The following is a 22336-nucleotide window of genomic DNA, read 5'->3' as shown; positions in this document are numbered from 1 at the left end:
TTATCCCTACTGCGTAGGATGAGAAAATGGCCTAACATAGAACTGGCGTATGGATGATCTTTGGTCAGCATGAACTCAGAGGGCGGAAGGGTCTTTTTCTATGCTGTATCCCTGAAACTAAAACTAAGACTATAATTGTCTAAGTTCCATTGATAGTTCTAACTTCTTTTGCACAATAGCTGTAAAAATACCTTTTATAATTGCAACAGAAATAGTTCATGCCCAGTTACACTCTTGCCATTTATGAAGATTAACATGGCCTGAAATTAATCTTAAGATTGCAGAACAATAGCCATTGACGATTGTGAGATGGAAGCTGCATCTTGTACTAGTTTGTTGAACTGCTCCAGGAAATTGTGTTCCCTTTGCTTTCCCCAAACAAAAAAGTAACTGAGAACACTTCTTTTATCTGTTCCCAAGACGGTTAAAGTTTTGCATAATAATCTAATTGGCATGCACCGAGAGCAGTGAGATCACAAGAAAACGCTCACGGGTGGCACGGCGCAACAGCACAGTTGCTGCCTTACAGCGCCAGAGACCCAGGTTCGATCCTGACCACGGGTGTGTCTGTATGGAGTTTGTACATTTTCCCCGTGACCTGCGTGTGTTTTCTCCGGGTGCTCCGGTTTCCTCCAAAGACGTACAGGTTTGAAGGTTAATTGGCTTGGTATATTTGTAAATTGTCCCTAATGTGTGTAGGATAGTGTCAGTGTGCGAGGATCGTTGGTTGGCGTGGACTGAAGGACCCGTCTCCCTGCTGTATCTCTAAACTAAACTAAACTAAAATCATCAGCAGTGCAAACTGAATTGCCATTTCTAATGATATTGTCCACTTCCACATGAATCATTTGGATCCTTTAAGGTTTTACATCAGAGTTTTTAAAAAAGCATTTGTCACAATTGCCAGCTGTGTTTAATTTTAGTGCAAAACCACAACAGCCAGCATCTCATTGCCAATATTTTGTTATGCTTAGCCAACAATGGTTCTTTTTTTTAAACAGCAATGGAATTATTGTTTGGCTTCCTTGCATTACTTTCCATATCAAGAATTTTCAAATATGCCTTTACATAGAAAATAGCCAGGAGATTGGTTGGTTACTATTAATACAGTTTAGCGTAAAGCAGACACTACAAGAAAGATGCAAAGCCACTTTGCCAAGTATTGACAGCTATCATAACGTCTTGTGAAGGCATAGAATTAGCCATTCGGCCCATCAAGTCTACTCCGTCATTCAATCATGGCTGATCTATCTTTCCCTCCGAACCCCTTTCTCCGGCGATCTCCCCATAACCTCAGAGACCTGTACCAGTCAAAAATCTATCTATCTCTGCCTTAAAAATATCCACTGTCTTGGCTGTACAGCCTTCTACGGCAAAGAATTCCACAGATTCACCACCCTCTGACCAAAGATATTTCTCCTCGTCTTCCTAAATGAACGGCCTTTAATTCTGAGGCTATGACCTCTAGTCCGAGACTCTCCCACAAGTGGAAACACCATCTCCACATCCACTTTATCCAAGCCTTTCACTATGTATGTTTCAACGAAGTCCCCCCCCCCCCCCCCCCATTCTTCTAAACTCCAGTGAGTACAGGCCCAGTGCTGACAAATGCTCATCATAGGTTAACCTACTCATTCCTGGAATCATTCTTGTAAACCTCCTCCGGACCCTCTCCAGAGCCAGCACATCCTTCCTCAGATGTGGTGCCCAAAATTGCTCACAATATTCCAAATGTGGCCATCGCGTTCTTCCAATATGTTAGATGCTGATTTTTATTGTTGAGCCGATCCTTCTAACCAGCAGGAAGGTATTTCAATGCTAGAATTCCCAATCGTTAGTTGCTCAGCACAATTACATTTCTGCTTTGGAGCAATCCTTCAGTCCTTGGGTTTCTCTGCAAAGTGGCCACAATTATTACCCATGTCAGAAAACAAACAAACTGCTGAAGGAAGTCCATGGGTTGAACAGCATCTGTGAGGGCAGAGGGAGACCGGGGGGGGGGGGGGGGGGTCTGAGGAGAGGAGAAAGAGTAACTATTGATGTTATGAATCAGAACCATGCATCAGGGCTGAGAGGGAAGACAGCCTGAATATAGAAGAGAGGGAGAAATGAGACATGGGCCAGGAAGTGGCAGATGAACCAAGGAGAGGTGAAGGATGATGGGTGGATTATCCATGCACTGAAGATGATCAGTTATGACATAAATAACTTGCAATTTACCTGTGTGGCAGAGAAACTGATATCCCACAAGCATTAGGTCTGAATGGATCAGGTTGAATGTGCAGATCCTGTTGCTCCTTGATGTTGATTTACTGTCATTGTGGGTGCAGGTATACCCTGAGATTTCACTGGAGAGGTATTGGTATTAGTTAATTATTGTCACGGATATTGAGTTACAGTGAAAATCTTGGTTTGCGTGCCTTCCAGGCAAATCATATTCTACATGAGCACAATCAACCTACACACCAGAAGACATAGGAGCAGAATTAGGCCATTCAGCCCAATGAGTCTATCCCACTATTCATTCCATGCTGACCTATTTTTCTCTCTCAACCCCATTCTCTTGAGAGGACCTTGCTGACTGGCCTATTTTATCATTGTGTCAAGTCAAGTCCAGAGAGTTTATTGTCATGTGTCCCAGATAAGACAATGAAATTCTTGCTTGCTGCAGCACAACAGAATATTGTAGGCATAAATACAGAACAGATCAGTGTGTCCATATACCATTGAATATATATATATACACATAAATAAACAGATACATAGTTTTATAGTTCAGTTTGTTTGAGTTGTGTTTAATAGTTTGATGGCTGTGGGGAAGTAGCTGTTCCTGAACCTGGATGTTGCAGATTTCAGGCTCCTGTACCTTCTACCTGATGGCAGCGGTGAGATGAGTGTGTGGCCAGGATGGTGTGGGTCCTTGATGATGTTGGCAGCCTTTTGAGGCAGCGACTCAGAAACCTCATCCTTAATAATGGACTCTAAAATTTTACCCACCGCAGAAATCAGACACACAGCGCTATTATTTCCTTTCTTATGCCTCACTTCCTTCTTAATCTGTGGTTCCATTTTTTTCATTTTCTAGTCCTCTGCAACCATTCCTGACTAGTGATGCTTGAAAGATCAGTACTAATGCCTCCACAATCTCTCCAGCTATCTCTCTCTCTGAACCCTGGGGCATAGTCCATCAGGCCCAGGTGACCTTTCCACCTTCAGAACTTTCAGCTTCCCAAGCACCTTCTCCTGAATAATAGCGACTGCACTCACTTATGCCCCCTGGCTTTCAATGTTTGGCACATTGTTGGTGTCTTCCACTGTTAAGACTGACGTAAAAAAATTTGTTCAGTTCATCTGCTGTTTCTTTGTTCTCCATTCCCACTTCTCCAGTGTCACGCGGCCCACCGAGTCCACGCCGACCACCGATCACCCCGTACACTACCCACTAGGGACAATTTACAATTTTTACTGAAGCCAATTAACCTACAAATCTGTACATCTTTGGAGTGTGGGAAGAAACCGGAGCACCCGGAGGAAAACACACAATGTCCAAACTCCCTAAAGACAGCACCCATAGTCAGGATTCAGATTCAGATTCAGATTCAGATTCAATTTTAATTGTCATTGTCAGTGTACAGTACAGAGGCAACGAAATGCATTTAGCATCTCCCTGGAAGAACGACATAGCAAATGATTTGAATAAATAATAATAAGTGTCCGGGGGGGGGGGGGGGGGTGATTGGCAGTCACCGAGGTACGTTGTTGAGTAGAGTGACAGCCGCCGGGAAGAAGCTGTTCCTGGATTTGCTGGTTCGGCAACGGAGAGACCTGTAGCGCCTCCCGGATGGTAGGAGGGTAAACAGTCCATGGTTGGGATGAGAGCAGTCCTTGGCGATGCTGAGCGCCCTACGCAGACAACGCTTGCTTTGGACAGACTCAATGGAGGGGAGCGAGGAACCGGTGATGCGTTGGGCAATTTTCACCACCCTCTGCAATGCCTTCCGGTCGGAGACAGAGCAGTTGCCATACCATACTGTGATACAGTTGGTAAGGATGCTCTCGATGGTGCAGCGGTAGAAGTTCACCAGGATCTGAGGAGACAGATGGACCTTCTTCAGTCTCCTCAGGAAGAAGAGATGCTGGTGAGCCTTCTTGATCAGAGTTGAGGTATTGTGGGTCCAAGAGAGGTAATCGGAAATGTTGACTCCCAGGAACCTGAAGCTAGAAACACGTTCCACCTCCGTCCCGTTAATGTGGATGGGGGTGTGCGTGCCACCCCTGGACTCCCTGAAGTCTACAATGAGCTCCTTGGTCTTCTTGAAGTTAAGGGCCAGGTTGTTGTCAGCGCACCATGCTGCTAAGTGCTGGACCTCCTCCCTATAGGCCGACTCATCGTTGTTGCTGATGAGGCCAATCATCGTTGTATCATCTGCACACTTGATGATGGTGTTAGTACCATGTACAGGTGTGCAGTCATAGGTGAAGAGGGAGTAGAGGAGGGGGCTCAGCACACATTCAAACTGGGACTCTGGCGCTGTAAGGCAGCAACTCTACCGCTGCCTCACTGAGCCAGCCATACTTGACCCACCTGGCCGTGTTTGGACCATATCCCTCACAACCTTTCCCATCCATTCCTTCTGAAGATAGAAAAAGCAACAATAGCAGTGCATCCAATGGCCTGGTGCAGAAGAAGAAGAAGGGTCCCGACCCAAAATGTCACACATCCATGTTCTACAGACATGCTGCCTGACCCGCTGCGTTACTCCAGTGCTTTCTGTCCACTGGTATCAGCATATGTTTAACTTTGATTTACTAGGTTTAAGGTGAAGGGGAGAAGATTTAATAAGAATCTGAGGGGTAACCTTTTTCACACAAAGGGTGGTGGATGAATGGAACAAGCTGCCAGAGGAGGTAGTTGATGCTGGGACTATCCCAATGATTAAGAAACAGTTAGAGAAGTAAATGGATAGTGTAGGAAGGAACTGCAGATGCTGGTTTCAATCAAAGATAGACACAAAATGCAGGAGTAACTCAGCGGGTCAGGCAGCATCTCTGGAGAGAAGGAATGGGTGACGTTTAGGGTCGAGACCCTTCTTCAGACTGATCAATGAGTGACTTTCAGGTTGATACCCTTCTTCAGACTGACCCTTCAGACTTCAGAGGTATACGGATAGGACAGGTTTGTAGGGATATGGACCAAATGCGGGCAGGTGGGACTATTGTAACTGGGACATGTTGGCCGGTGTGGACAAGTTGGGTCGAAGGGCCTGTTTCCATGCTGTATGACTCTATGCTCTTTTGAAGCACGAAGGCCAGCTTTCTTCAGTCGGGCCATCCTTTATTGCAAGAGCCTGATTCAAGATTATAACTATTCAGTAGAGTCACTGACGAACAGCACATTTTGCCACAATGTTTCTAGATTCTGTCCAGATTGGTAAAGAACGCAGATAACTGGCACATTCAAGGTTAGCGAGCTGCGTGCTGAGGGATGCACTGAAGCTTGCTGTAGCTACCACAAAGCGTTTGTGGGAAAGGACTTCCATCTAAGGTTCTGCCACAATGGTCATCGAGACGCTGGGTCCTGCAGAGCTGCAAGTGTAAATACCTTATCGATGGTATTGCTTAAAGAGGAGACCCGCGTGCTATCGATGTATTGTAACAGCACACATTAGTTTGATGACTCCGTGAATGAAAGGAAAGAGGTGAACTAATTTCACTGTATATTTGTTTATGAATGAAGTATATATTTAAAATTGTAAACATGGTGAAAACGCGCTGGAATAATTGTACCAGCTCTGCAACACTGACCACCACCTGACAGACCCTGTACCTCACCAACCCAATTGATTAATTGAATCCTCCTGTGTAGGAGTCCCAGTCAGCAGCCGCGTCTCTGCGAAGATCCAACAGCTTGTCAACACCTTGAAGCGGCCAAAGCGGCCGCCATTACGGGAATTCTTCGTCGATGATTTTGAAGAACTACTGGAAGGTAAGCGCAGTCTGATTAGTGCTTCATACTTAGTTTTGGAATCACTATAAAGGCACAAGCGCCTAAAAAGCTGATGGTTCTGGAGTTCATGTGCAAAGACTGAGTGATGTTAAAATATATTGGAAGGCATTCGTCCCAGTCCCAATCCATGCCAGGGTCTGTTACCCTTCAGTTCCGTGACCATCTTCAGCTCTCAGTCTCCTGATGGCTTCAAGCCACACGATTTTGAGTTTTTCTTCCTTTGTGATCTCTTTCTTTCCTCCTTATTTAACCAGTGTTAGACCAGTAACCATCTATAATGCTGGGCTTGCACTTGCCAGGTTCAATAGGCAGAATTCCTGGTGTAATTGCTGGGGAATGATATATGTTCTTATTCTGCTTCACAGGGCTCTCGAGACCGCGGTGGCACTGTTCGTGCTGATCAATTTTTCAGAATTTGAATTGAATTGAATACCTTATTGTCACAGTGAAATTCTTTGCTTGCATACCCAAGATATGTAAATAGATGTCACATACGGCACTGACAGATTTACAGAGTATCTGCGCCAGGCCCCCCTTTGTTCTTCTCCCCTGCCCCCCCCCCTCCATTTAAGAATAAGGGGTAAGCCATTTAGAACGGAGATGAGGAAACGCTTTTTCACACAGAGAGTTGTGAGTCTGTGGAATTGTCTGCCTCAGAGGGTGGTGGAGGCAGGTTTCAAGAGAGAGCTAGATAGGGCTCTTAAAGATAGTGGAGTCAGAGGATATGGGGAGAAGGCAGGAACGGGGTACTGATTGGGGATGATCATCTATGATCACCTTTAATTGGGGTGCTGGCTCGAAGGGCCGAATGGCCTACTCCTGCACATATTGTCTATTGTCTATTGTCGGGCGGCCTTCCAACACCGGGTCCCCTTTGTTCTCCCCCCCCCCCCCCCCCCCACGGTGGATCTGGTGACCCTCTGAGTATCTTCGATCGTGCTTTGCTGCCTGTACCTTGCACTAAACATTATTCCCTTATCATGTATCTGTGCACTAGGAATGGCTTGAATGCAATAATGTATAGTCTTTCTGCTGACTGGTTAGCTCACAACAAAAGCTTTTCACTGTACTTCGGTACACGTGACAATAAACTAAACTGAACTGAACTGAAGTTCAGGGACTTGGACGAAACTCTAAACTGTAACTTCTCTTGCAGTTCAACAGCCAGACCCTAACCAGCCGCGGCCAGAAGGAGCCCAGATGTTGGCCATCCGGGGAGAGCAGCTGGGTGTAGTGACTAACTGGCCACCTTCGCTAGAGGCAGCTCTTCAACGCTGGGGCACCATCTCTCCAAAAGCACCTTGCCTGACAACCATGGACACGAATGGGAAACCACTCTACATTCTTACATACGGTACTTAGATATGTGTAGTCCAGCTCTTTTGGTTGCATGCAACCCAGAAAAGTCACCCATTCCTTCTCTCCAGAGATGCTGCCTGTCCCGCTGAGTTACTCCAGCTTTGTGTGTCTTATCATCGGTTTAAACCAGCACCTTCCTACACATGCAACAGGAATGATTGTGCAGTCAGTCTGACTTTTGTAAGGTTGATGTCGGATTATTTTCTGCATGTGGATAAGACTTCAAGTGCGTCAGTGTTGCTGTGCAGTGGGCGTGTACAATTCCAGCCGTGCATAGTGCAATGTAGTAGCAAGCTCTTACCTCCAGTGCAGTGTGGGTGTGTGGTCTGCTGGAGGCTGCCATTCATTCATCACTTAGCTTCACGCACGATGTACCTCACTAATTCTTCTGGTGGAATCCCCTACGGAGTTGAAGAATAGAACATTTTTAGGTGGGTAGAGGGGGGAAGCTTATTTTATTCCCACAGCAACCATTTTGAAACAGGAAGTTTGACAGATGATGATGGCGATGATACTTTGTCGCATGTACCCATGTACCTAGGTACAGTGAAATTCTTTGTTTTCCATACAATCCAGTAAAATCATAGTATTGATAAGCACAACCATAGATAAGTGCAAAATTCCAATGATTGTATTGGAATAAGACCGAGACAGTACACAAAGAGTCGCCACGTTTCTGACGCCAGCAAAGTTTCAATGTTCTAAAGAGAGCAGGGTTATCTTAGCCTTAAAGGCCTGTTGTCCTGGCGGCACCGATCAATTTCAAAGTCAAAGTATCCTTTATTGTCATTCAGAAATTTTGTTGCCTTGCAGTCATACATGTGATAAAAAACAAAACACACAATAAACACAAATTTAACATCCACCACAGTGAGTTCACCAGGCACCTCCTCACTGCGATGGAAGGCAAAAGTCTTAAAGTCTTTGTCTCTTCCCTCCTTGGTCTCCCTCTGCGCTGAGGCGATCCAGGCCTCCGATGTTGTCGCCCACTGGGCCCGTGGCCGAGCCTCCGAAGTTGGGCCGCCGCCGCTGGAACGCCGCCACAGCTCTGGAGTCGGGTCCGCTGCCGCTGCCGGAATGACGCCACAGCCCCGATGCCGCCAGCTCCGCCATTAGGCTTCAGTGCAGACGGAGATGGAGACAGGGGACACGACAAGAAAAAGTCGCATCCCCCCCGAAGGGAGAGACTAAAACCATGTTTCTCCCTCCCCCCCCACCCCCCACACACACACACACACACACATACAAGACCTAAATAAACGAAATTTAACTGAAACAGACAAAAGAAAACAACAACAAAAAGAAAAAACTGACGGACTGCAGGCGAGCCACAGCTGCCAGGCAGCGCCGCCACTTCCGGAATTTCCTCGTCTGCCGCCATCTTTGTGGGATGTGGGTTAGCGGGGTTTGTGAGGGGCCACTCTAAACCATGAAGAGGGGATGGGGTGATTCAGAGTGAAAGGAACAAATTCCACTTGGGGTTAGTGGGGGGGGGGGGGGGGTGAGGTATAATGAAAATGTTCTATTTCTAAGCCTGATGTTAACTGTTTAAAATGGAGTTAGGGTCTGAGTTACTGCAATGTTATGGATCTCTGACACCATAGTAACCTGATCCATTTCCTAGGATGTAAAGTGTCCACAATAAATGTCATTATTAGTCTAATTAAGTGCATTGCCATTCATCACTTTCAGATGACATTTAAAATTAATCAAGGAATAATAATCCTGACACCATTTTTGTTTTTGTGGTACAGTTAAACTAAAGCTACTGCATATTAATTTCAGCTCCATTTTGTAGTGGTGGTGATTTTTGTTTACGGATGAGATTTTGCATATCAGTCACTTTCAGCAGAGAGGTGATCCCTGAAATAATTAGTTTCATTTGATATTGGATTAGAAGGACTGGTTTTAGCTATCAATGAAATCTTTATTTCCTTTTGAATTCTCAGTTCTATTTCTGTAGAATGTGGGTAAATTTGACTTCTTTGTTGGGGTGTACAATTGACATCAAATTGTTTACAACTATTTCTAGACTTCACCTTGGATGAAGCAATTACTGTGTTATGGTAAGAGAATATCAACAGAAGGGTACACAGCTGATATGAGGTTGAGATTTTAAATTAGTTGTGATCCTGGTTTTTGTGACATTGATCTCCTGAGTGAGCTATCTTTTCGCATCTTCTTCCAGAATAGTTTCCATATTTTACTGAAAAATGTACAGGTCCACCACCGATTTTCTGGCAACTGGTGGTCCGGCACCTCATTTCATCCAAACAAGATTACGAGAGTGCACTTGAAATTTCCTTCGGACGTCCCCCCCCCGAAAATGTGACGACTAGGCTGGGAGTGGCGGTCGACCTCATCGGGACTTCCGCGCCGATCGGTGGGTCATATGTGTAGCCCCTGCGGCTGGTGCTCTCGAACTCTGGCCCTGCCGGAGCCGGCAGATCCGGTCCCATGGCCGACTTGCCAAGGTCGACTTTGAGGGTTGGTATCTCGGCCCATCGGCGGCCTCGGCGGACCATCATTGTACCGTTTAACTCCGCTCGGAGGCCTTGACCTCTGTTGGTCCGGCAGAACGGATAATCCTGAAAGGCTCATGAAACAAGGGTGCCAGAAAATTGGTGGTGGATCTGTGTCTATTTTTGTTGCATTGCGTCATACATCGATTTAATGGTCAATTAAATCAAAATGACTGCAAATCTATAGTGACGTTAATTTAAAACTTTCTAGCTTGTTGGTGGTTCTATTCAAATATGCACACAGATAATGAATTACATTTTAAAAGAAAATCCAAATTTGTCTCCTTATTTTGAACTATGCATTAGGAGAAACAAAGTAAAACGCATGCCTTTTCGTCACTCTTGGAAATTTCAGGCTTTGCGGAATTGATCAAATCCCATTGCAAGGTTTGGAATGTTGAGATTCAGTGCAAGAAAAATATGCTAAAAATCAGTGTTTTTGTGAATCAGTACAAGGAGCTAATTGTACAACATTATCCTGTTAATGTCATTTAAGTGACATGTAGTAATTGACTTCCATTTTAAGAATCTAATGTGGTGTATTACATGCAGCGTGATTCATTCCAATCTCTGATAACCTTGCAAATAACAAATGTGCTTCAGTGACAAGTATGCAAGGAAGGCAAAGATCACTTGTTAGGATGTTGTTTTGGAATCTGTCCAGCTTTCTTGTAAAGTCGTTGCATTAGCCTGCCTTCCAGGGACAGTGCATGGTATTATCAGACACATATTTATCACAGCATTAAGCAGCTCACATCAGGAGGGGAAAAAGGTGAAACGCTGAAAGCTCATATGGAATCCAAGATTTCTTTAGAATGAAAGACTAGAAACAGATCATTTTTGTTACAGCTCATGGATTGATACTAGTATTTGCTTTGAAGTGGGCAAGCTAGAAGGATATTATACTCTAGTCTATCTGTAGATAGACAAAGTCTCTGAAACTCTGAAGATCCGTTCTCACAGCCGACATGTGATGCCGACTTTGTGGTATGATATCTGTGCCCCTCGGCTGCGTGGACTTCTCTTGGAGGCTGTGACCCGGCAAAACGGAAAATCCAGAATGGCTCTGGAATCAAAGGTACTGGAAAATCAGAGGTGGACCTGCAGCATTTTCACAATAGTAACACTCAATTTTGCCGGACTCCTGTAATTAATTGAAATATTTAGGGAACAAAGAACCTGAACAACATGGATGAGGTTAGTTCTTAGCTTTACTGGAATTGGCTTGTGTGACAGAAGATTTGTTTAAATTACCACGGAGCTCCTATGGTAAATAGGGTTAAACTGCGCCGACGTATTTTGCTTCAGATCATAATCCAGTAGATGGAGGGGAGCAGTTCAATTTCACCCAGTACAGTATTTGCACCTGGAAGTGGCTGTGATCGATTTTATACTTCAATTCAATTGCACTTCACACAAATAAGTACACTAAATGATTGAATTTCTAGGCTAATCAGTTTCACCGAACACTTAACTTCTATTTTGTTTGCAATCTGTTTGCATCGGTGAAATTTGATAATTGTCGTGAAATTGCATCTATTCTGAACGCGGGGCAGATGATGGCCAAAATATTATTGGTTTCAAAGGTCACTTCTAACGCATTAGAAGTGCATTATTGACCAGGTTAATTGATTTGTTCATTTTGCTTTCTTTGAGCTGCAAAGAAAGCTCCTTTGCAAATTATTTATTAGCTTTCAATGCAAAACTTTAACCACAAACACGCCAAGGAAACAGAAGAAGTGTCCATTGGGTGAGCCACTGAAGGCTGACACTTTCGTACATAGCTGTATTGTGTTCACAGAGTATTGTGTGCAGTTCTGGGCACCATGTTACAGGAAAGATATAGTTAAGCTTGAAAGGGTTCGGCGAAGATTTACGAGGATGTTTTCAGGACTAGAGGGTGTGAGCTATAGGGAGAGGGTGAGTGGGCTGGGTCTCTATTCCATGGAGCGCAGGAGGATGAGGGGGTGATCTTACAGAGGTATATAAAATCATGAGAGTAATAGATCGGGTAGATTTAAAGAATATCTTGCCCAGAGTAGGGGAATCGAGGACCAGAGGACATACGTTCAAGGTGAAGGGGAAAAGATTTAATAAGAATCTGAGTGGTACCTTTTCCACACTAAGGGTGGTGGGTGTATGGAACAAGCTGCCAGAGGAGGCAGTTGAGGCTGGGACTATCCTAATGTTTAATAAACTGTTAGACAGGTACATGGATAGGACACGTTTGGAGGGATATGGACCAGGCGCAGGCAGGTGAGACTAGTGTAGCTGGGACATATTGGCTGGTGAGGGCAAGTTTGGCTGAATGGCCTGTTTCCACACTGTTTCACTTTATGACAAGCTGCTGACTCTTACCCACATTGCTGGCTGGATATTATCATTTTCATTTTCGCCACCTCCAAAGGGATCCCACTACTGGCCATATCTTCCCATCTCCACCCCTTTCTGCTTTCCACAGAGACCATTCCCTCCGCAACTCCCTGGTCAACTCGTCCCTTCCCACCCAAACCACCCCCTCCCTCCCCAGGTACTTTCCCCTGCAACAGCAGGAGATGCAACACCTGTTCCTTTACCTCCCCCCTCGACTCCATCCAAGGACCCAAACAGTCTTTCCAGGTGAGGCAGAGGTTCACTTACACCTCCTCCAACCTCATCTACTGCATCCGCTGTTCCAGGTGTCAACTTCTCTACATCTGTGAGACCAAGCGCAGGCTTGGCGATCGTTTTGCTGAACACCTCCGCTCAGTCCGTATTAACCTATCTGATCTCCCGGTGGCCAAGCACTTCAACTCCCCCTCCCATCCCCAATCTGACCTTTCTGTCCTGGGCCTCCACCATTGTCAGAGTGAGGCCCAGCGCAAATTGGACGAACAGCAACTCATATTTCGCTTGGGTAGTTTACACCCCAGCGGCATGAACGTTGACTTCTCTAACTTCAGGTAGCCCTTGCTCTCTCTCTTCATTCCCCCCACCCCCCTCTTCCCAGTTCTACCACTAGTCCCACTGTCTCCACCTACATTCTTTCTTTGTCCTGCCCCCTCCCCTGACATCAGTCTGAAGAAGGGTCTCGACCCAAAACAGCACCAATTACTTCTCTCCATAGTTGCTGCCTCACCCGCTGAATTTCTCCAGCATTTTGTGTCTACTTTGCTGGCTGGATATTCAGGAACCTCCAGCTGTTGCCAGTGGTGAGGCATCTGGACTGTTCTCTGGATCATAGAGTCGAAGGAGTGAGAGAAGAGCAAACATGCACAGATTTGCCAGTACTTTAGCTGATACCCACAGAGCTTGCAAACTCCAGCAGCTCTGTAGACATATGTGGTGGATATTGCTGCATTTAGTAGGGCACGTTTCCTTTTAGTTCCCTTAATTTGATTTATTTAATTATTTTCAATTAGGTTTTGGCGTTTTAATTTTTGACAGTTCAAATTGTGTCTGCTACTCTAACTTCATTCTTGGAGTTTAGAAGAATGATGGGCAAACTTATTCAAGCATATTAGATCCTAAGTAGGATTGCCATGGAAGATGTTGGGTGTTTATTACCACCTGGGGAATCACAATAAAGAGAACACTGCTACAAGCTCTGGGGCCAGTTATTTAAAACTGTAGTGTGTGGAAATGTCATCACTCAGATGTGGAGATGGATAAATATTTGCTAGATCGAGGAACTGGCACAGAAGAGGTGTTGAGGCCAACATAGATTAGCATGATCATGTTGAGCATTGGGGCAGTATTGGGAGGCCTGGTTTCTTATTGCTGCCCATATTTTCTTGGCTTGTTGGTAAATCTCGTAATTTGCGCGTGTGGTGTTTTGATTTGTATGGGAGATCCTCTCTCTTCACTCTTTTTGCATGATCTATGGAGTGTTCATGCCTCTGTTTTGTGTTGATTTCTTGATGTGAACTATAAATACCTTTGGAAGTTTTCTACATGGAGCGGCAAGGATTTGATCCCTTTCGTGTTGACGGATAATGCTTATTTGTGGCTTTTCCAGATAGTAATGAATTGCTTTTGCTTCTTACCATCAGGGAAGCTGTGGACAAGGAGTATGAAAGTGGCCTACAACATTCTGCACAAACTGGGCACCAAGCAGGAACCGATCGTCAGGCCTGGAGATAGGGTAAGAACGCTGTACCCACTGCTCCAGTGTAACCCCAGATCTTAAAGGGTGGTTTCAAGGTTTAATTAGTCACGTCTTTCAATTTTTCATTCGCTTTTTAATGTTATATTTTTGGATCCAGCAAAGGAAAAGACCTTTGAATTTTCATGTTCGTAGAATAACATCATCATGTTCATGCAATGTAGTCTTAAACTTAGAAGAGGGAGGGGGTATTACATCTAAGGTTTAGCTACTTCACACAGATGGTGATGAAAGAACAGATGAGAGACTGAAAATGCACGTGAGGACGGTTGATTTTATCAGCAAATTGGTAAGAAAAGCACCTGAAGAAAGCAAGGTCAAAATCAAAGGATATATATTTTATGTGTAGCAAGGAACTACAGATGCTGATTTAAATCGAAGACAGACACAAAAAGTTGAAGTAACTCAGCGGGCCAGGCAGCATCTCTGGAGAAAAGGATTAGGTAACGTTTCGGGTCGAGACCCTTCTTCAGAAACATCACCTATTCTTTTTAACAAGAGATGCTGCTTGACCCGCTGAGTTACTCCAGCTGTTTGTGTGTGTCTTTGGTTTAGACCAACATCTGCAGTTTCTCCCTACACAAGGGTGTAGGTTTATTGGCTTTGGTAAAAATTGTAAATTGTTCCCTACTGTATAATGATGTGCTAGTGTAATGGGGATCACTGGTCGGCACGGACTCAGTGGGCCAAAGGTCCTGTTTCCGCGCTGTATCTGTAAACTGAACCATCTAAGCATTGATCATATATATCCCTCGAACACAGCAGTACAACTCAGAATAATTTCAGTTCAACTCTGCTATTTTGGAATATCTTGAGGATGTGAAAGATGCCACACAAATGCATTGTAATTGATTTTCTCCACACAAATGTGTTCAAGCATGCGTAGATAATCTGGGGAAAGTTGATAACAAACACACTGGATGATTTTGGGCCAAGAGCTTCTTCATTGTGAGTCCTCCTCTTGTGCAGCACTTTAAAGATGTCCGTATTGTTTGCCTTTAGGTAGCTCTTGTTTTTCCAAACAACGATCCTGCTGCATTTATGGTGGCTTTTTATGGTTGCTTATTGGCGGAGGTTGTTCCTGTTCCAATTGAAGTGCCCCTTACAAGGAAGGTAAGACATCTTTTTCTTGTACAGCGCTGTGGCTCTAACTAATTCTACAATCCGAACAGTAGTAGCACTGTTAAAAGTTACTTTCAATTATCCCAGTCACTGCTCATTAGCAGCAGTGGGCCACAATCAGCTAATCTGGACCAGGCAGGGCTCGAAATTCACGGTTGCCCGGGTGCCAATGACCACTCAAAGTGCCGCCGGGCAACCTAAACGGCGAGTCATTTTGCCTCGCTTGGCAACTTGGTTTATACCTAAGATAGACACAAAAAACTGGAGTAACTCCGCGGGTCCGGCAGCATTCCCGGAGAAAAGGAACGTGACGTTTTGTGTCGGCGACGGTTGTGGGAAAGTGTGGCGTGACGGAGGGTCGGAGCGAATGTGGGGCCCCGCACAACAGCAGCGACGGCGACGGCTCCATCTCCTCCCGCACCCCGCCCCGCCCGGCCTGTTAGCGGCAGCTGCTGCCACTCCGCCAAGGGTGCTTTTAAAACAAACCCTTGGAGGAGGGAGATGTCGGTCAGCGGCGGAAGTAGAGTAGGGGGGAGTGATTGGAGGAGGGAGACGAGCCAAAACACTCTCGGCAGCCCTGCACCGCAGCCAGGATCGATCCCGGGCTCCGGTGCTGCAATCGCTGCCGAACCAACACTGGACCATCCCCGTCCCCACCCGAGAGCCTCCACACGCCCGGGGATGGCCAGAGGCGTCGGGAGTCAGACGGGCGCGGCGCCCCCAGGCCCAGAGCCAGCGCAGAGAAGCAGCGCTAAACCCAGCTCACTCTGCCTGTCCCGCCAGGTTAACCAACAGCCCTGTCTGGATTGAGACAGGGCTGTAGGTTAGACAGGCAGCTGAGCTGCATTTAGCGCTGGATTGAGCTGAAATTACCGTTCACAGAAGCCTCGCGCGTGTGTGAGTGTGCGCATGCGCGCGCGGCCGCCAAGATATTCTGTCCCGGTCCCCTCCATAATTTGGTTGCGATTTCCCTGCCTGACAGGTGTTGTCCGAGGAGCGCTGGCCTTCCTTCCCACCTCCTCTGCCCCTTCCTCTCTCTCTCTCTCTCCCCCCCCCCCCATCTATTCATCCTGCACTGATCTCCCTAGCCACCTCACATTGATTCTCCTGCCACTCCCCATCAATCCTACACTGGTCCCCCAATTCATCCTGTACTGACCCCCCTTCCCATCCATCCTGCACTGCTCACCCCTTCATCCTGCACTGCACCCCCCTTCCATCCTGCACAGATCCCCCCCCCATTCAACTCCACTGACATCCCCCGCTCTCTCCCCTCATAATTTTACCTACTCCAACCAACACTCACTAATTCCCCTGCCTCAATCCATCTAATCCACACCGATTGCCTTCTCAAGCCACCCCCCCCCCCCCCCCCCCCCCCCCCCCGCCACCATCTATCCATCCTGCACTGATTCATACATCCCCCCATCCCAACCCTATTGTGCTGGAAATGTCTTCAGAGCTAACATTGACTATGTTTGATAACGGAATGCAATTAAATATGTTTTAATTCCCAATGTTATTATTTGTTTCAATCCATAAAGATGGATTAATTAAATTTTGAACATGTGAAACATTAAAACCGCAGTGTTCGATTGTCACTGACACGTTATTACAGAATTCATTTTAATGGCAAATCAATGCTGTTAATATGGAGTATCAGTACTGTAGTTATTTAATGAGCAACGTTCACAACTATACGTTGGATTTATCCAGGTTTTACTTCTACAGTCAGTCATATACATCACATATTTGGTCAGGAGATATTTCAGTTGAAATTTTAACGTTAATTCTGAAGTGGGAATGATGGAAAAAGCATTTATCGACATAAAAAAAAATAAATGGTGCTTACAAAGTGGGTATCTTCATTGCCACATACATCTAATCTGAATGTCTGGTAATGTGGCGTCTTGACACCTTTAAATATATTACCAAACATTTGCTGCATTTATGTCCTTTGGCCATCTCTTGTTAGTTAGTGTAATGTTTAACCTGTCAGATGGGTATAGTCAGTTTTGTCAGCTGTTATCATCAAATGCCTTTAGAATATTCCTTGCAACCTGTATATTTTGTTGTGGATAAATTATGTGGGAAGCGAGAGTGTTTCTGTACCAATAGTAATAACGACCCATGCTATGGCCATGTCATGATAATTTTCGGTCCTTCACAGAAAACATGCTTGCATCAATCTGTAGTGTGCATGGTTAAGCATATATGTTATCAAGGTCCAGGATTTATTGACACAGATTGATCATACGCTGAATAATCCAACCACATTTTTGTTTGGAAGTGGAAAGAAATAATAAAAATTGCATTAATTGCAATGTGTAAAAAGAGTTGAGATACCGTATTATAATTTTGCTGCATGTCATTGTGGTATATATAATGTCTTGTTTGGTGAATATGTTAGTTTGTGACTTTATTTGAAGCAGAAATAATATGTGAATGCTTCATTGAGCATAATTCCGACTGGTAACTACGCACTTCGTCCAAGCACGCGTCATGCAAGCCATCTTAAATGACCACCTAAAATGTCATTTGGCAACCTAAAAAGCTGCCAAGGTTGCCCGGCTGGCAACAGGGAAAAAAAGTTAAGCGAGAGCCCTGACCAGGTCACATATAAAACCATAATTTTCCTTTTCCCTTTTATTTACTAAAGGCACGGCGGGTATGTGAATAGTATTGGTAAAGGTGTTAGTTTAGTATTGGTTTATGATTGTCATGTGCATTTGAGATATGTGCCATCTAGTCGATGGCACACATCTATCTCAATGATAGAAACATAGAAACATAGAAAATAGGTGCAGGAGTAGGCCATTCGGCTCTTCGAGCCTGCACCGCCATTCAATATGATCATGGCTGACCATCCAACTCAGTATCCTGTACCTGCCTTCTCTCCATTTCCCCTGATCCCTTTAGCCACAAGGGCCACATCTAACTCCCTCTTAAATATAGCCAATGAACTGGCCTCAACTACCTTCTGTGGTAGAGAGTTCCAGAGATTCACCACTCTCTGTGTGAAAAATGTTTTTCTCATCTCGGTCCTAAAGGATTTCCCCTTTATCCTTAAACTGTGACCCCTTGTTCTGGACTTCCCCAACATCGGGAAAAATCTTCCTGCATCTAGCCTGTCCAACCCCTTAAGAATTTTGTAAGTTTCTATAAGATCCCCCCTCAATCTTCTAAATTCTAGCGAGTATGATGGCATGATGAACATGGCATGCCATATATGCGTACGGTCAAGCCACGCACAGGTACAACAGGTAGGGCACAGGGGAAAAAAGGGAAAAGTGCAGTGTTAAAGAGTTAGTGTCACAGCTACCGAGAAAGTGCAGTAAAAATGATTGCAAGGCAGAAAAAACTGAGTATCGATTCTTTGCCTGAATTAGAGATGAGAAAAAGTGAAGCGTCTATTAAATTGAATTGTACAAAAAGACATAGGTGTGGGTGGTAGTTGGGGAATTGAGAGGAAAGAACGAATAGATGATTCATCAGTGTACAGTCTAAGAGAGTCTGCTGAAAAGCTGGAAGTAATGACAATGGATGGAAGATGTATGAAAATCAGCTAGGCATGAAATCAGGATGAAGGCTGATGAAGGGAAACTGGTAAAGCGTGCAATACTAAATGAAAACAAAAGTGCTGGAAAGTTACAACTTTTCAGAGTTTGAAACAAGATAGGCCCACACGTTGAGTTCAGATTAGTTCCACCAGATCAAGTGACATTGGGTCACTAGAGAACCTACATGTTGGAATCTTGAGCAAAAACAAATTGATGAAGAAACTCACGATGAAGAAAGATCAGGCAGCATCTGTGGGGGGGAAATGAACAGATGGCGTTTCAGGTCAGGACCCTTCTTCAGGTTGATGAGGCAAGAGAGGGGTGCAGCTGGAAAAGAGGAGCTGGTGATGGCGGCAAAGCCTGGTAAGCGATAGGTGGATGCAGGTGAGGGGAGGGTGGTCGATAGGCAGCTTGGTGGAGATCGTGATATAGAGGTGAATAATAGGCAAAATAGTGTCGGATAAGGTAAGATGAGGAAGAGTGAAATGTAAAGCCAGTTGCGAGGGATATAGAAACATAGAAACATAGAAAATAGGTGCAGGAGTAGGCCATTCGGCCCTTCGAGCCTGCACCGCCATTCAATATGATCATGACTGATCATCCAACTCAGTATCCTGTACCTGCCTTCTCTCCATACCCCCTGATCCCTTTAGCCACAAGGGCCACATCTAACTCCCTCTTAAATATAGCCAATGAACTGGCCTCAACTACCTTCTGTGGCAGAGAATTCCAGAGATTCACTACTCTCTGTGTAAAAAATGTTGCAGGTGGTTGCCGGAGGTTGTAGGTAGTGGAAGCAGGTAGGGAGACTTACAAAAACCTCCGGGAACCGCACGGAAACCTTGGGTGGGGCACAAAGTCTCCAGAGGTTTCCGTTCAGGTTTCCTACGTGGGACAGGGGCATTATGAGGTGGGGAATGGAACAATGGGGTGGGGAAGTGATGGGGTGGTGGGGAATTGTGAGCACAGTGTGGGGAAGGGACTGGCTGGGGAAGAGAGAGGGTACGTGGAGGGGTTTTATTGAGATTGGAGAATTCACCGTTCACACCGCTGGGTTGTAGGCTAACCAAGTGGAATATGAGGTGCTGTTCTCCCATTTTTGCATGTGGCCTCACTAAGGCCGCACGGGGAGGCCAAGGATTGAAAGGTCAGTATGGGAATGGGAAGGGGTGTTAAAATAGCTAGCAATCGGGAGATCTAGCCGGTCTTAGTGGACGGAGCGCAAATGTTTTAACACCTCTGACAGGTTTATCATCCATCTAAAATATTAATTCCCTTTACTCTGAGGATGACGTTCTTCACTTCCAGTTAAGATTCATGAAAATAACTTGTCCCAGCGCCATACCTATCAGTAACACAGCTTGCTTAAACCTCCAGTAAAATATTGCAGCTGCTGCTCGTCTAAAGCAAACATGTAAATGGCATGAAACGGAAGGTCAGTCTGATTTTGCAGAAAGAATGGGCAGATTAAATTACTTCGTTTGGATTCTTCATTGGGTCAACTACCTCACCAAGGGTCTGTCTATTCCTGAAGAATTAAATCATCCATCATTTGCAAACACCCATCTTATCTGGATTAATTTGAACTAGGTAATAAGGAAGATAATGTTTGTCCTCAACTTCTTCCGAAAAGAATGCCCTTTAATTCTGAGGCTATAATAATAATAATAATAAATTTTATTTTCGGGCGCCTTTCAAAGTCTCAAGAACACCTTACAAAAGTTAACAGAAGAGAAAAAAAACATATAGTCGGAGAAAAATAAATAATAAAGACATCATCAATACACAAATTAAAGATAGAAATCGTTCCAAAGACACAAAATCAAAAAATCAAAAAACACAATGTGAAGTGAGAGCAGCGGCAGCTAAAGCGCGCCAGCGTCCACTCTCCCTTCCGACAGCCATCTTGGACACAGACTAACATGTTAACTTACACACAAAATATCATCCCCCCACAGTGGATACCACTGTGGGGGAAGGCACAAAGTCCAGTCCCCATCCCCAGTTCATCCAAAGTCAGGCCTATTGAGGCCACCGCTGTTGCCTCAACGGAGGCCCGATGTTCCTGGCCGTTCTAGCCGGGTGGTCTTGCCCCGGCGTCGGGAGAGTCCTCACAGCGGCTGGGCCACCTGGAACGGCCGCTTCCTAGCAGGGGATTGTCGGCTTCCGAAGCCGACAGGGCCGCGTCGGGTTGGAGCTCCCAGGCTCCCGATGTTAATGTCGGCGCCGCCCGCTCCGCTCCGCAGACCCGCAGCCCGGAGGTGTTGATCTCGGCGGTCACATCTCACCGGAGCTCCAGCGCGTCGATCCAGCGCGGCGACCCAGGCAAGGCATCGCCCGCTCCGCTCCGCGATAGCGCTCCAGCGCTGTGCTGCCACCGAAGCCGAGGTGCTGGGCGGTCCCCGCCAGGAAATGGCGCTCCACGCCCGCTGGTAGGCCACGAGGACGGGTCGACGGGCAGCCCGGAGAAAAAAGCTGCCTCACCGACCAGGTAATAATAATAATAATAAATTTTATTTAATGGGCGCCTTTCATACATCTCAAGGACACCTTACATAGTAATCGGAATAAAAACATATAATCGTAATAAAACAAGTAATTAAAGACATCACAGTGACACAAATTAAAAACAGAATTCAATCCAAAAACAGAAAATCAAAAACACAGTGTGAAAAGAGAGCAGCGGCAGCCAAAGCGCGCCAGCGTCCACTCTCTCTTCACGGCAGCCATCTTGGACACAGACCTACAGGACTACAATTTGACAAAAAAAAAATCATCCCCCCACAGTGGATAGCACTGTGGGGGAAGGCACAATGTCCAGTCCCCACCCCATGTTCACCCCAGTCAGGCCTATTGAGGCCACCGCAATTGCCTGTACGGAGGCCCGATGTCCCTGGCCGTTCTCACCGGGTGGTCTTGCCCCGGCGTCGGGAGAGTCCTTTCGGCGGCTGGGCCACTTGGAACGGCCGCTTCTTGATTGGAGCCCGCGGCTGCCGAAGCCGACAAGGCCGCGCCGGTTTGGAGCTCCCAGGCTCCCGATGAAAAAGTCGGCGCCCGCTCTCCGCACTGCCGCCTCTCCGCTCCGCAAACCCGCAGCCCGGAGATGTTGCTCACGGCGGTCCAGCTCGTCAGAGCTCCAGCGCGGCGACCCAGGCAAGGCATCGCCCGCTCCACTCCGCTCCGCTCCAGCGCTCCAATGCTGTGCCGCCACCCAGGCCGAGGTGCTGGGTGGTTCCCGCCAAGAAACGGCGCTCCAAGCCCGCTGGTAGGCCACGAGGACGGGTCGACGGGCAGCCCGGAAAAAAGGCTGCCACACCGACCAGGTAGGGACCTATAAATAAAGTAACACCTACCCCCCCACATTAAAAGACCATATCCCCTACAAACAAAAAAAAAAAATTATACTTCTAGGTAGGGACCTAGAAGTATAATTACCCCCTACCCCCCACATTAAGGAGTCCATTTCTCCAACAAGAAGAACAAGACTTACTAAAAACTTTTTTTTTAAATGAATTAAACGGACGGCTGCTGGATAGCAGCCGTTCCCCAAGATGGCTCCTCCTCCAAGAGGCTATGACCTCTAGTCCTAGACTCTCCCACTAGTGGAAACTTGGTCAGTGGG

General features: G+C 46.0%; 1 protein-coding gene across 6 annotated transcripts in view; it reads left to right on the top strand.

Moving 5' to 3' along the window:
• The window catches only part of dip2c (disco interacting protein 2 homolog C), a 539567-nt gene that overhangs the window by 363406 nt on the left and 153825 nt on the right, over window positions 1–22336 (top strand). For all 6 annotated transcript variants that reach the window (XM_033044735.1, XM_033044743.1, XM_033044718.1 and 3 more), the window contains 4 exons: window positions 5867–5986; window positions 7164–7361; window positions 13920–14011; window positions 15035–15145. In XM_033044735.1, coding sequence (XP_032900626.1) covers window positions 5867–5986; window positions 7164–7361; window positions 13920–14011; window positions 15035–15145 — 521 coding nt within the window. The remainder of the gene's footprint in view (window positions 1–5866; window positions 5987–7163; window positions 7362–13919; window positions 14012–15034; window positions 15146–22336) is intronic.

This window comes from Amblyraja radiata, chromosome 2, assembly GCF_010909765.2.
Source record: "Amblyraja radiata isolate CabotCenter1 chromosome 2, sAmbRad1.1.pri, whole genome shotgun sequence".
Lineage (NCBI taxonomy): Eukaryota > Metazoa > Chordata > Chondrichthyes > Rajiformes > Rajidae > Amblyraja > Amblyraja radiata.
Note: the sequence above shows the minus strand (reverse complement) of the source record. Positions and strands in the feature narration are given on the sequence as shown.